This window comes from Schistocerca nitens, chromosome 11 (genome assembly GCF_023898315.1).
Source record: "Schistocerca nitens isolate TAMUIC-IGC-003100 chromosome 11, iqSchNite1.1, whole genome shotgun sequence".
NCBI lineage: Eukaryota > Metazoa > Arthropoda > Insecta > Orthoptera > Acrididae > Schistocerca > Schistocerca nitens.
The window spans coordinates 203431048-203444058 of NC_064624.1; the positions used below are offsets into that span (position 1 = coordinate 203431048).

At 43.3% G+C, this 13011-nt stretch overlaps 1 protein-coding gene across 1 annotated transcript in view; it reads left to right on the forward strand.

Annotated features, from left to right (window-relative positions):
* The window catches only part of LOC126212788 (uncharacterized), a 344572-nt gene that overhangs the window by 113776 nt on the left and 217785 nt on the right, over positions 1 to 13011 (forward strand). The window contains exons 22-24 of the mRNA XM_049940191.1: positions 74 to 424; positions 7169 to 7353; positions 9271 to 9475. Coding sequence (XP_049796148.1) covers positions 74 to 424; positions 7169 to 7353; positions 9271 to 9475 — 741 coding nt within the window. The remainder of the gene's footprint in view (positions 1 to 73; positions 425 to 7168; positions 7354 to 9270; positions 9476 to 13011) is intronic.

Genomic DNA, 13011 nt, shown 5'->3' on the forward strand with positions numbered 1-13011 from the left:
TTCGAATGTCTCTGCATAATCGGCATAGAGCTCCTCGAATGTTTAACCGCTGATGAATGTCTTTGTCCCACAGAGAAAGTACCGACGCCCCGACCTCGACCGGCCTGTCGGTCGCGGAGGTTGGCAGTACTGGCCGGACTGCCCCCGACTTGCCCGACCTCGGCGGCAGCCACAGACGCGGACACGACGTGACACCGTGGATGAGTAACCCCGGTACTCCGACCTTCGCATCCTGCTACACCACTAACGATAGTGGCGATTGCACAGATGTCGACAGCGGGGAGATCGGCACTGGCTGTGTTGCCGGTGGGGCGGCCGTGGTGCGGCGTCTCGGTAATACTGGCTCTGCCAGTGCAGCCGACACTAAGCCACAATTCTCGTATAAGTCGGTCATTGCTAGCGCCATAGCGCAGTCACCGCACAGGTTAGTACCGTTGCAGCAAAATTCTAATTCTGTTCATTAGAATACCCTGTATCACGCCTGTGTGTTAGATATAAGTGTCAGTTTGATGTATTCGTGCAGTTGTCTCACTTGCAGTGAACTTTGTAATACGAGCATAACTGCTCCATTTAACATTATCGACAATGATAAATATTTTTTATTTGTCATCAATCTTGCGACCGGTTTGATGTAGCACACAAAACTTCCTCTCCTGTGCCGACCTCTTCATCTCAGATGAACACTTTCAACCTGTGTTCTCAGTTATTTATTCAAAATATTCCAGTCTCTGTCTTCCTCTAGAGGTTTTACTCCTCTACAACTCTTCTAATACATCCAAGTTTTTCCCTGATGTCTTAACACTTGCCATGTCGTCTTGTCCCTTCTTCTTTCCAATGTTTACATCATATTTCTTTCCTCACCAATTCTGCAGAGAAACTCCTCATTTCTCATGCTATCAGTCTACCTTATTTTCAGAATCCTTTTATAGCTTCACATCTCAGATGCACCCATTCTCTTTTTCTATTATAGTTTCTCCACAGTTTATGATTCACTTCCATGCATCCTGTGCTCCAAATGTACACTCTGAGAATTTCCTACCACAAATTAAATTGCATGTTAGACTCTCTCAGACTTTGTCTTTGCTAAGCTGCATTTTAAGCCGCCCTTCCTTAGTCTTTTGTGTGTTATTTTGTTTGCAATGTAACAGAAGTGCATCACTTCGTCTGCGTCGTAGCCCCCAATGTCGATGTTAAATTTATCACTGTTTTCACATCTGCTACTTCTCATTACTTTGTGCCTACTTTACATTCTCGTGTCTACACCTACCCGTATGATGGTTTTTGAGCACCATCCCGTCAGTCGCAGTTTTCACCATCGACTCGTGTTGTAATACTTACCCACCGTTAATTGGGCATTGTTTTCTCATTCACTTGCTACAGGATATCGTAATTCTCTACTTCATCAGTGGATCTGTTCTTCAGCACTCCAGGTAATGCTGCATCACTCACATTTATTCACATTTTGGAATCTGTATTGAGCAGTTCTCTAAACTTTGCAATTTATTAATTCTTTTACGCTGTACGTTAGCAGCTGTTTCCTGTTATAGAAAACCCTGTAGCTTTATGTAATTCTTGGTAGAAAGTGTCAAGTTTGCATTGATAGTGTTAATATTCCTTTTCCCTTTATGTACTGAGTACTTATAATTAAAATAACAGTGTTCCAAGTGCTGTCGTGCAGGCTGTATACGTCACAGGATGCTCAAACATTATAGGTATGTTCTGCTAGGGTTCCACCATCTTATACACTTTTACCTTCAGCTGGCAGAACTCCCCATTTCTTCCAGAAGGCCTTCCTGATAATCCTCCTTTACTTCTTCACAGTCGTCAGGGAATTTCATCGTGGAGGGGCACTGTAGGCCCTGTGGCTACTTGTGACGATACATTTTCATCGTAAGACTGTCTCTCTCTGCCCCATGACACCACAGGAGTACCTCTAACAAAAAGTCCAAACACAACAAACTACAAAGCAGTTTGATACTCAACTAGCCCTCATAACGTGACTTGATTTCCTACCAACTAGCCACAATTTCTCAGTTCAAAAAATGGCTCCGAGCACTATGGGACTCAACTGCTGAGGTCATAAGTCCCCTAGAACTTAGAACTACTTAAACCTAACTAACCTAAGGACAACACACACATCCATGCCCGAGGCAGGATTCGAACCTGCGACCGTAGCGGTCGCGCGGTTCCAGACTGTAGCGCCAGAACCGCTCGGCCACCAGCGGCCGGCACAATTTCTCAGTTATATGATTGTTTTACAGACTTTGGAATTATTAATTCACGTCTCTGTACCCTCACAGTTCATTAAACGGTGTGCTACGGAGTATGCTGAAAAAATGGTAGTACCACTTTCTGCCACTAGGTGAAAATATGGCACTGTAAGCAGTCAGGATGTGGTGTGGATGCAGGAAAAGGGAAGAAACGATGTAACACATGCTGGCAGTGGTTCTCGAGTGTTTATTACGATGTGTCACAAGTTGTGATGTGTGTTCAGTACGGTCTCCCGACTCGGCAAAATGCTGCGCCCGTAACATTGCACAGTCGGCAGCTGCTTGCATCGTATCTGTAGTAATCGGAGCGGTATGTCGTCGTATGCCGTCCTTGAAATCGGGAAGAGTAGGGATACATCCTTGATAAACACAGTGTTTCAGATATCCCCACAACCAGAAGCCACACGGATTTATGTCAGGAGATCTGGAGGCCACACATTTTGAATTTGCCTAGGAATGATGCAGTCATTACTGAAGGTTTCCCAAAGCAAAACTTCCACCTGTCAAGCGACATGTGGTGTTGCCCCATCTTGCACACAGTCGCAGTCTCGCAAAGCTGGAATCGCCTGTTGCAAGAGGTCCTTATAACGCACAGACACCACCGCGCACCTAACAGTACTGCGAGATGTCGTCTCCTCGAAGAGAAACGGTCCGGGAACGGAGGAGCTTATCGAACTGCACCACGTAGGTACGTACACTGAGTGCGTCGGATGTTCCTGCACGACACGTGGTGGAACAGAACCCTGTGTATGATAGTGCTGTGCATTCGCAGTACTGTGCAGAGTAAAATTTGGATTGTCTGTCCAAGGAAATTACCCATCCACATACCATCCATTGCAACACGGGCTAAAGAACGAAGGGCAAAGGCCACGACATTGTAGCCTTCTTGGGATTTCATTTGATGCAGTTTCTGAAAATTCCCGTGACACAGCTCGAGCACTGGCTGCAGTATCGGAGGTGCGTGCTGCACGGTCAGACGTAGCTACGGCAACTTCATCAGCTACTGCCGAGGGAATGGGGTGCCTCTCTCTCCCTGCAGCACCCTCTCATACACCTGTTCCTTCAAATTTCTTCGTAGTATTCTTTAGCCCGTTTATCGATGTGGGACCTGTTTCTGTCGGTGACATTCCCACAATTCAGCGCTGCCATTGCCGCCATTCTCATAAAACAATTTTACCGGCAGTGATGGTGTTTCTTCAGAGTAGCCATTGTGTCTCGTACGGAAAACTTTAACCTTCTTAACCTTTTACACCAGCAGTCACTTCACAAAAGAAATCGACATATGTCACCGACTGATGAACAGCGTACTGATGTCAGAACAGGAAGAATTTCACACTCTGACTGCTTACAGAACCATATTTTCACCTGGCGGCAGAGAGTGCAACCTCTTTTCCCGCCCCCACAGCACAGTTCGCGAGCACACCGATTAGTGAACGTACCTACCTACTTCAGCATCCTGCGATGTATACGGCCTGCACTACAGCACTTGAAACCCCGTGAAGTTAATTATAACCTCCCGATATGTATACTGAAGGCATATCGCTTGTGACATTCATTTATGATTAGTGGCAAATGTCTTCGCTGCCAGTGACTTCCAAAGTTTTTGTGAAGGCAGTATAAAAGTGGGCAGTGGAACATGTGAGAGCACATAAATTTTTGTTGGAATTGAAGTTTGGCTTCTGTAAAGGAGTATGCACAAAAAAATACCATTTTATTCCTTGTATGTGAGGCACTAGGAAGGCTTTCGTGATAGGTTGACGAGAGTACGAGGCACGTACTTTAAGTAAGAGCACTGAGCATGTGATGCTCGAAGGGATCTTTTTTTCGACAAAGTTGTCAGCACTAAAATTAAGGGCACGGCGTTGGCAGTGCGACACACTCCTGTTTGTCTCAGTTGGCTGGAAACTCTTTTCAAATGCCATGTGAAAATAAGTGTGTCTATTCTAAATCCTGCTAGCTGTAGGGTGCAAAGTATAATTGGGTGTCTTGTTGCAAAGGTAAACATACTTTTTCAGAAGTTTTATGGAATCAGAGTAGTTTATGGGGATGGTGTAATGAATTGTAGTAATGCGTAATGGTGTTAGTTTGAGACTGACAGAACAAATGTTCGTCACGAACAGTGGTCGTAACTGACGAGATAGTGAATGAGATCGAAGAAACGATCTGTGGTGACTTCCAGTCAGTTTTCAACAAGATGAAGATAGTATTCCAGAATCTCCAGATCTCCTCCGCAAGAAAGCGTAACTGACACACTCGATTTTAGAAAATTGTGTGTGAGCGGGTTACTGAAACAGCTCACAGATCAACAAAAAGTCATATTACTCACATCTCTCTACGAATTTCTCAGGCACTTCAGGTTGAAAGATGATCAATTTCTCGACCTTATTGTGACTGGTGACGAAATGTGGGTGGCCAGTTACACCCCTGAGGTCAAAAGACAATCGATGCAGTGGTGACATCCGTCCTAACCGTCAGCAAAAAACTTCAAAACCATCATTTTAGACAAAGCATCAACTCCATCTTTTGGGACTGTGTAGGGATTGTTGTCATTGAATTTTTGCCCCAGGGGGAAACAATGGCATGTGGTACAGGAAAATGCTAAAATAATGACAGAGGACAATACAGAACAAATGTTAATGAAGGATGTGTGTGCGTCACACGACTATGCACATCCCTACCGTGCCAGTATCACGAAGTAACTCTTAGTCATTCAGTTGGATCACTGTCAACAACCTTGCTCACAGTCCTGATCTGGCACCTTCAGGTTTTCACCTTTGCATCTCTCTGAAGTTGTTTATTGGTGGAAAAAGAATTTATGCAAATGATAGGGTCAGACTGCTATTCAAGCAATGGGCCAAGGAAAGGGTGGGAGGCTTTTTCGATGAAGGTATCGGCGAGCTTATCTGTAAGGTCACAAAGTGATCTTCTTAAACAAGTGAGTACTCTTTTAATTTTTGGAAATGCCTCATATTATTCTCGATTTAATGAAAGTAGTTGATTGTGTGGCCTATGTTCAACAACGGTTCATTTCGTATCTGGAATGTTGGAAGCAAAAGGTTGTGCTGCACTGTTGACGAACAGAGGAGAGGTTTGATGCTGATCGGGGTGAAGTAAAATTGGGGGGGGGGGGGGGTGGGCGGTAGGGGGGGGGGGGGTGGAGTTCCACAGGGTTGTGTTTTGGATCTGTTGCTGTTCTTGACGTATATCAATGATCTGCCACAGAACACAGCGCATGAATTATAATTTTTCCTGATGATGTGTTATTGTCCTAGACATGTTACGTAATGTAAATGATGTTCGTAGAGCAGCCAGTGCATGTGGCTTTCATGGATCAGATTAATGCTTAACTGTATTGAAACACAGTTTCAGACACAGAACTCTTGTAAAAGCAAAATTTTACTGTCCCAACATGATGAAACAGTTGAAGAAATCAGCTGTTTTTAATTATTAAAACTTACGGTTGATAGAAGGCTTACTTGGAAGTATCACATTCCAGTGGTTGCATGTAGAAACAGAATGCTGCTATCTTGACTATAAGAATATTCCCCTTTGTCTCTGACACTGAAACACAATGGTTTCTTTACTGTGCCTCATTCTGTTTTCTTATGTGATGGTATATTTTGTGGGAACTCTTTTCATTCACCAAAAATATACTCAGCCCGGAAAAGGGTGATCAGAGAGGTGTGCAGTGTCAGGTCACAAACTTTCTGTAGACCGTTGTTGGAGTGTCTCAGAATTGTGACTGCCACTACTGTACATCATATATACACCATTGTGGGGTATGTCGCTGACTACGTCAACTCCTTCATAGGAAACTGCAACATTCATTCAGTGATCATTGGATGGGAAAATGCTGTGCCCTTGGACAACACCTCTGTAAGCAATGTACAAGAAGGTGTTTACTGTTCAGCAGGCTTCAGTTTCATTGGGCTTTTAGCAGAATTGAAAATATTTGGTGATAAGTGCAAAATATACTGATCCAAGTTGCAATGTTTCCTTGTGGCACAATCCCACATTTTGTACAGAGGTTCTTCACAGTACTTGAGATACTTTCTGTAACTTGTGTTGTTTATTCCTATACACTCCCACAGATTTTCTTTGCGTCTCATTAACTTTTCAATTATTTTCTTTACAAAGTTTCTAACCAACATCCTCTAAAATGTGTACCGACATATTCCACAGGTACCGGCCTTCCTATGTTCCTCTCTTGTGCCGACCTCTTCATCTTGGAATGGTGCTTGCACCCAACCTCGTCAGTAATTTTAATTCTTTTCTTTTCTTGGTTGTATTCCAGTTTGTGTCTTCTTCTAACACTTGTTACCCTCTTGCACTGTGACTTCTTACACATGCCCAGTCTTCCTGTCAGTCCTTTGTATGATGTTCCTTTCTTCACAAATTCTCGTGAGAAAATCTCTCATTTCTTATCTGATCAGTACATCTAATTTTGAACATCTTTCTATTGCACCACATCTCAAATGCTTTAATTCAATTCTTTTCTGGTTTTGTCACAGACCAGTACCACTGCTATGCTCCAGATGTACATTCTCAGACATTTCTTTTTCCAAATAAAGTCGGTCATGATGCTAGGAGACTTCTTTGTGTCAGGAATGCCCTGTTTGCCTGTGCTAATCTACTTTTATGTTATCCTTGTTTTATCCATCAAATCTTACTTAGCTTCCACAGTAGCAGAATTGACAGCAGTGCTTCTCATCAACTTCGAAGTGGAGTAATCTATAAAACAACTATTTATTTCTCCTAATACACAGAAACAAAAGGGTACGAGGATTTGTCAGACACACCTAGTTAAGGTGCCAAATCGTACTCTGTGCCACAGTTTCCAACTCAACGTATTCTTCGTACTGTACAGATTGTGACGTCCGGTTTTGTTTGTGCGGCAGGAGATTGACGCTGTCGGAGATCTACGCCTACATCGCGAGTCACTTCCCCTACTTCAGAGGCAAGAAGAAGAGGATGTGGAAGAACTCGGTACGCTGCTGCCTGTGGTACCACAAGTGCTTCGTCAAAGTGCCACAGGAGGGTGGCGGCGGCGACAAGGCCAAATGCTTCAACTACTGGACACTCGGTGAGTCCTGGAAATGACATCAGCTCCATCTCTTTTTCTATGCTCGTCTCTGATAAAATGTTTACGGGCTCCCAGGTGGGTCGAGCGTTTAAAACGACACACGTTTCACTAGAGCACTCCTCAGTTATTGTCGAGTGGAACGACTGCCTGTGGCCCCTTGGTACTCCCTTATGTACTCTAGTGGTAGGCTGTGTCATTATTTGTGCCCACTGTGGCACTGTAAACGGGCCTACACTGACTCCACGTTTGACATGCGCATTTCTGCTTTACCGATTGGCTGTCATTTAATGGCCGTATCTCCACAGTGGTGGATATCTGACCTCCTGTCGCAAGGAAATTTTTGTTAGAGTCCTTGGCCGCTGTCGAGTCCACGGGTTGAGTACTGGTGGTGCCTGTCTGTTCCACCCACTGCCTCCATTGCTTTCGTGTGGGACTGTTTGTGACTTACTTTTAGAAACACCACATTCCAGGGTGAGCTCGGTCGGAAACACCTGTCCCGGTTGGCGAGGGTGTCACGAGCGTGCGATTCCACTGGTTCGTCAGTGACCGAATTCCAGGTCGATGTTGTTGCAGCACAGAATTTCTGTCTCTCAAAGTCTGTAGTGGCAGGGCACTGAATCACTGAAGGCCACATGTTTATTTTCTACGTACAAAATTGCTGGGCCACATCTATGGTTTCAGGAATTTGACCATCAAAGAGGCAGTTGAAACGAGAGTACAGTACAGACTTGTCAACTGGAATGGCAGCTTCCAAGTGAGGTCAGCAAGGGATGTAGCATTAGCAAAAATACGTCAGGAATGCACTGACGAGAAAATGGCGAGAGGTAGTGTAGCGGGGTCTTTGAATTTCGCCGCATTATACTCGTTCCCTCAGATATAAATTATACCGTCACACTGGTATGAGCGCTCGACGGCATAGAAAATATTTATAAGAAAAGGAAGGTACAAAAATTGTAACTCCTTTCGTTTTCTACCCGCTCTTGTCTCTTGAGAGCGGAAGCTTAACTTGCTTATTAGGTAGTCTTGGTCGGATTAAGACGAAAAAACTTATTAATGTGCATACGTATTGTGGAAGTTTGTATGAAATTTGGAGGATGGAAGCAGCAACATAAAATACAATGCATTTAATATCAAGACGATTTTGATTTGTATACATTAGTAATTCCTCGACAATGAAATTTATTGCAAAATTTCGGAGCAGCTACGACTTTTCACGAAGCAGGAGATTTTTGGAGAACAAGACCTGGACGCCGCACGAGAGAAGACGTGTTAACACGGTAAAGGATGAACTCTTATCTACGCCATTTCCCCCTGTTAAACACATTTTGTTATTCTCTGTTCTCTTTCAAATAATTTTTGTAGTGGAAATTGGTTTGACTTTTGCTCAGAAACGCCACAAGGACCACCCCAACGATAGCTTTTCCGAATCACGAAGTCTGATAACTTTTCTGTAAGTCCGATTTGCATTTCATTCTTTCCCTTTTTCACCGTCATTAACGATATTAAAACCCCCTTTTTATTCACCATTTCTTCCCACATTTTCAACCTTTTCTTTTCTTTTCTTTTCATCTCTTCAAGTTTTCTTTTTTATTAACCACTACAGTAGCGGGCAGAATGGGTGGGCAGCACCAGGAGGCATCCACACTGTCGGCTGTGAAATCTCTTTCAGAATATTCACTCACCTGTTACGCTTGTGACATAGGACTTTACGGTCTAGTAGTTTTAAAGGAACGAACCCGACACTTTGCGTGAAGGTGACGAGTAGGTAACTCTTCGAAACTTCATATGCCACGGCTCGGCCGATAACCCGAGAAGATTTCGTCGACCTTCGAGATTTTACGTCCGGTGAAGATAACTGTCACGGTACGTGCTCGGATAACCTGCCCGCCAAACAGTTACCGTGTTCGTCTCTTGCAGACCCGCGATACGAGGAGGTGTCCGAGACCGGCAAATTCCGCCACCGGAGCGAGAAGTGGCTGTTCCGCAGGAGCCCGGCAGCGTCACCGTCCGTGCACCGAGTTCACGCGCGCCACAGCCGGCACCGACACCCCGGCCACCGCCCGCAACGGCAGCTGCTCAGTGGCCCGTCGGCTCACTCCCAGCTGCCGGAGACCGCCACCAGGTGAGTGTCCGGCCCCACAGAGCTCCAGGCTTCTGCCGCCGCCTCCGTCAGTGTCAAAAGTGACCACCTTGTAGGTGCTGCCACATCACTCTCTGCCTACCCTGTAATGGATCTGGGAGAGGTGTTATTTTCTACTGGATTTGTCAATACCAAATCTAATGAGGGAAGTTGTAATTGTTTTCTTATATTTTTGTCAGATATTTTTTCTTTTTGTGAATTGTAATTTGCCTTAATTTATAAGAGTGACAGCAATTGATTAATATTAGTAGATGTGACGAAGAATATCAAAGAGACTGCTTACAAGGGGAAGCTTGTGTGTTGTGTAAAATGTCTTTGACACTGGAGTCGCCTTTGACCGTAGTCAGTCGGCAGTGAAGTCTTGGTGTGTGTTGACGGTGGAACAATGTGCAGGTCGCCGTCATAATAATTTCCTAGTCATCATCATCATCATCATCATCATCATCATTTAAGACTGATTGTGCCTTTCAGTGTTCAGTCTGGAGCATAGCCCCCCTTACAAAATTCCTCCATGATCCCCTATTCAGTGCTAACATTGGTGCCTCTTCTGATGTTAAACCTATTACTTCGAAATCGTTCTTAACCGAATCCAGGAACCTTCTCCTTGGTCTGCCCCGACTCCTCCTACCCTCTACTGCTGAACCCCTGAGTCTCTTGGGAAACCTTGCTTCTCCCATGCGTGTAACATGACCCCACCATCTAAGCCTGTTCGCCCTGACTGCTACATCTATAGAGTTCATTCCCAGTTTTTCTTTGATTTCCTCATTGTGGACACCCTCCTGCCATTGTTCCCATGTACTAGTACCTGCAATCATCCTAGCTACTTTCATATCTGTAACCTCAACCTTGTTGATAAGGTAACCTGAATCCACCCAGCTTTCGCTCCCATACAACAAAGTTGGTCGAAAGATTGAACGGTGCACATATAACTTAGTCTCGGTACTGACTTCCTTCTTGCAGAAGAGAGTAGATCGTAGCTGAGCGCTCACTGCATTAGCTTTGCTACACCTCGCTTCCAGTTCTTTCACTATGTTGCCATCCTGTGAGAATATGCATCCTAAGTACTTGAAACCGTCCACCTGTTCTAACTTTGTTCCTCCTATTTGGCACTCAATCCGTTTATATTTCTTTCCCACTGACATTACTTTCGTTTTGGAGATGCTAATCTTCATACCATAGTCCTTACATTTCTGATCTAGCTCTGAAATTTCCTAGTGAACAGGAAAAATGAATAATGTTACTACTTTTTTTATATAAACTTTAAGAAGAAACGACATTCAAAGAAATGGTATTTGAAGCACCAAAAATGAGGCAAACGCATTGAACGAGGTCATTTCTGCAGCCGACGAAACTGCATTGTGGAATCATACTTCCACTAGACGACTGAAGCCAAGACAAATATAGTCTTGTAAACATTTCAAGGAAAAGGTACTGTCACGAAATATGCTAAATACAGTATATAAAAATAGTGAGCATATTTCAACCCGCACTGTACCAGGTGCAAGAACATGTCAGTATCTTGTGACTTGACCATATCCTCATATGTCACCTCAGATTTTTATTAATCTCAGATTCATTATAATTCTTTATAAACTGTCAGCCCAAAAAGTTTCAAGACCAGATTAATAAAAATATGGATAATAGTTAAGATGGTGTTCAACATAGCCCCCCCACCCCCCTTCGACATAATGTACGTATCATTCACATAACCATGTGGAAGTCTCAGAAAGGTACTTCTTTGGAACGCTTTTCAACTCGCATGTCACATTGGCTCGAATTTCAGGTATCTCGTCAAAGTATGAGGGTTGTAACTTTGATAGTGGCAACTCTTTATTTACAGTTCGTACAAAATATATGCGTGTTTGACAGTTTTACTGACCTTCGAAGTAGTCACCGGCATCGTGTATAACCCATTGCCAGCGATGTGGAAGTCGTAGGATGCTCTTAGCGGTGCCAGTTGTGTTGACGGTTCGAGCAGCACGGTCCTGTGCCCGACAAACTTGCAGCAATTCTGAAGCGAATGCAGTGAAGCGTTTCCTTCAGTTTAGAAATCGAGTTGAACCCACAAGGGCTTAAGTCAGGGGAGTGCAGAAGGTGGTATTGCACTGTACGTGCTTGAGCATTGTCCTGCAAAATGGTTAGGTCCTGCAGAAAGTGTCATCACTTCTGTCTCTATACTGTTCATTTTTTAACACAACCTACGACCAGCTTAGAGACGGAAGTGACGACACTTTCTGCAGGACCTGACCATCATTTTGCACAACATTGCTCAAGCACGTACAGTGCAAGCTGTTACTGGTTTGTTTGACTGATGGGGCTGCTAAGTGCTATACCGCCTACTGCACTCCCCTGACTTAAGCCCTCGTGAGTTCAACTTGATTTCTAAACTGAAGGAAACACTTCTCGGCATTCGCTTCAGAACTGCTACAAATTCGTCGGGCAATAGACCGCGCCGCTCCAACTGTCAACACAACTGGCACTGCTAAGAGTATCCTACGACTTCCACATCGCTGGCAATGGGTTATACACGATGCCGGTGACTACTTCGAAGGTCAGTAAAATTTTGAAATAATTATCTATTTTTTAGGAGCTGTAAATAAATAGTTGCCGCTATTAAAGTTTCAACCCTCATATTACCCTTTGTGTGAATTTCTGCACTTTGTCATTTTGTAGCAGATTTCTTCACACATGATGATTTTTTTTTTTTTTTTTCTCTCCAGGAAATAATTGTTTCTGTTCGGCATTTCAATTGATCCGTGGCAGGCTGCCGAGCGTCATCATTTTTATTTGGGAGTAAAAGTGTGAAGAAAAACTTTTGCTCACCTTTCTTTTCTTCAAAACATTTTGGCGAATGTCTCAAACACAACATTTTTTGATGTCACTCACTTACGATTCGTTACACGAGGACAGTGACACATTATTGACACACGTGCACTTCTTCACACTGGCCACTCACAGCTGAGTGCAACGATTGGCACATTTGTCTGATCTTTTCTACGAGTCACGAGTTAAAAAATCGAATTGTAACAAAATATTTACCACCAGTGTTTGCAGTTGGTATTTGTTGGTAGAATGCTTGTCCATTGATAACCCCTCAGTTTTATTGATACAGATACTTTTCTAGTTTAAAGTGCTTTCTTGAACCTGTATGTAACTTGTCTGATGTAATGCTGCTACAATAGCAGGACTTTTTCACAACAAATTTAAATTTACAATAATCTTGCCTGTGGCTTAAACAAATGTGTATCAGATGATATGTGGCATTCGTGAGTACTTAAATAATGATATCAACTCTTTTTCAGTTTAAAACTTTTTGATATATTATATAAGTGGTTTTGCTAATATTATGTAATATTATAATTATAATTATAATTTACATGGATTTGTTCAAATTATTTGCATCATAAATTACAGGGTTACGTAAACAATTTTGTCAGCTAATAATCTTATACATTGTACAAATGAATCATTTTGAATTGTTGCTTATTTACAGCATACATTAAAATGTTAACAGTAAT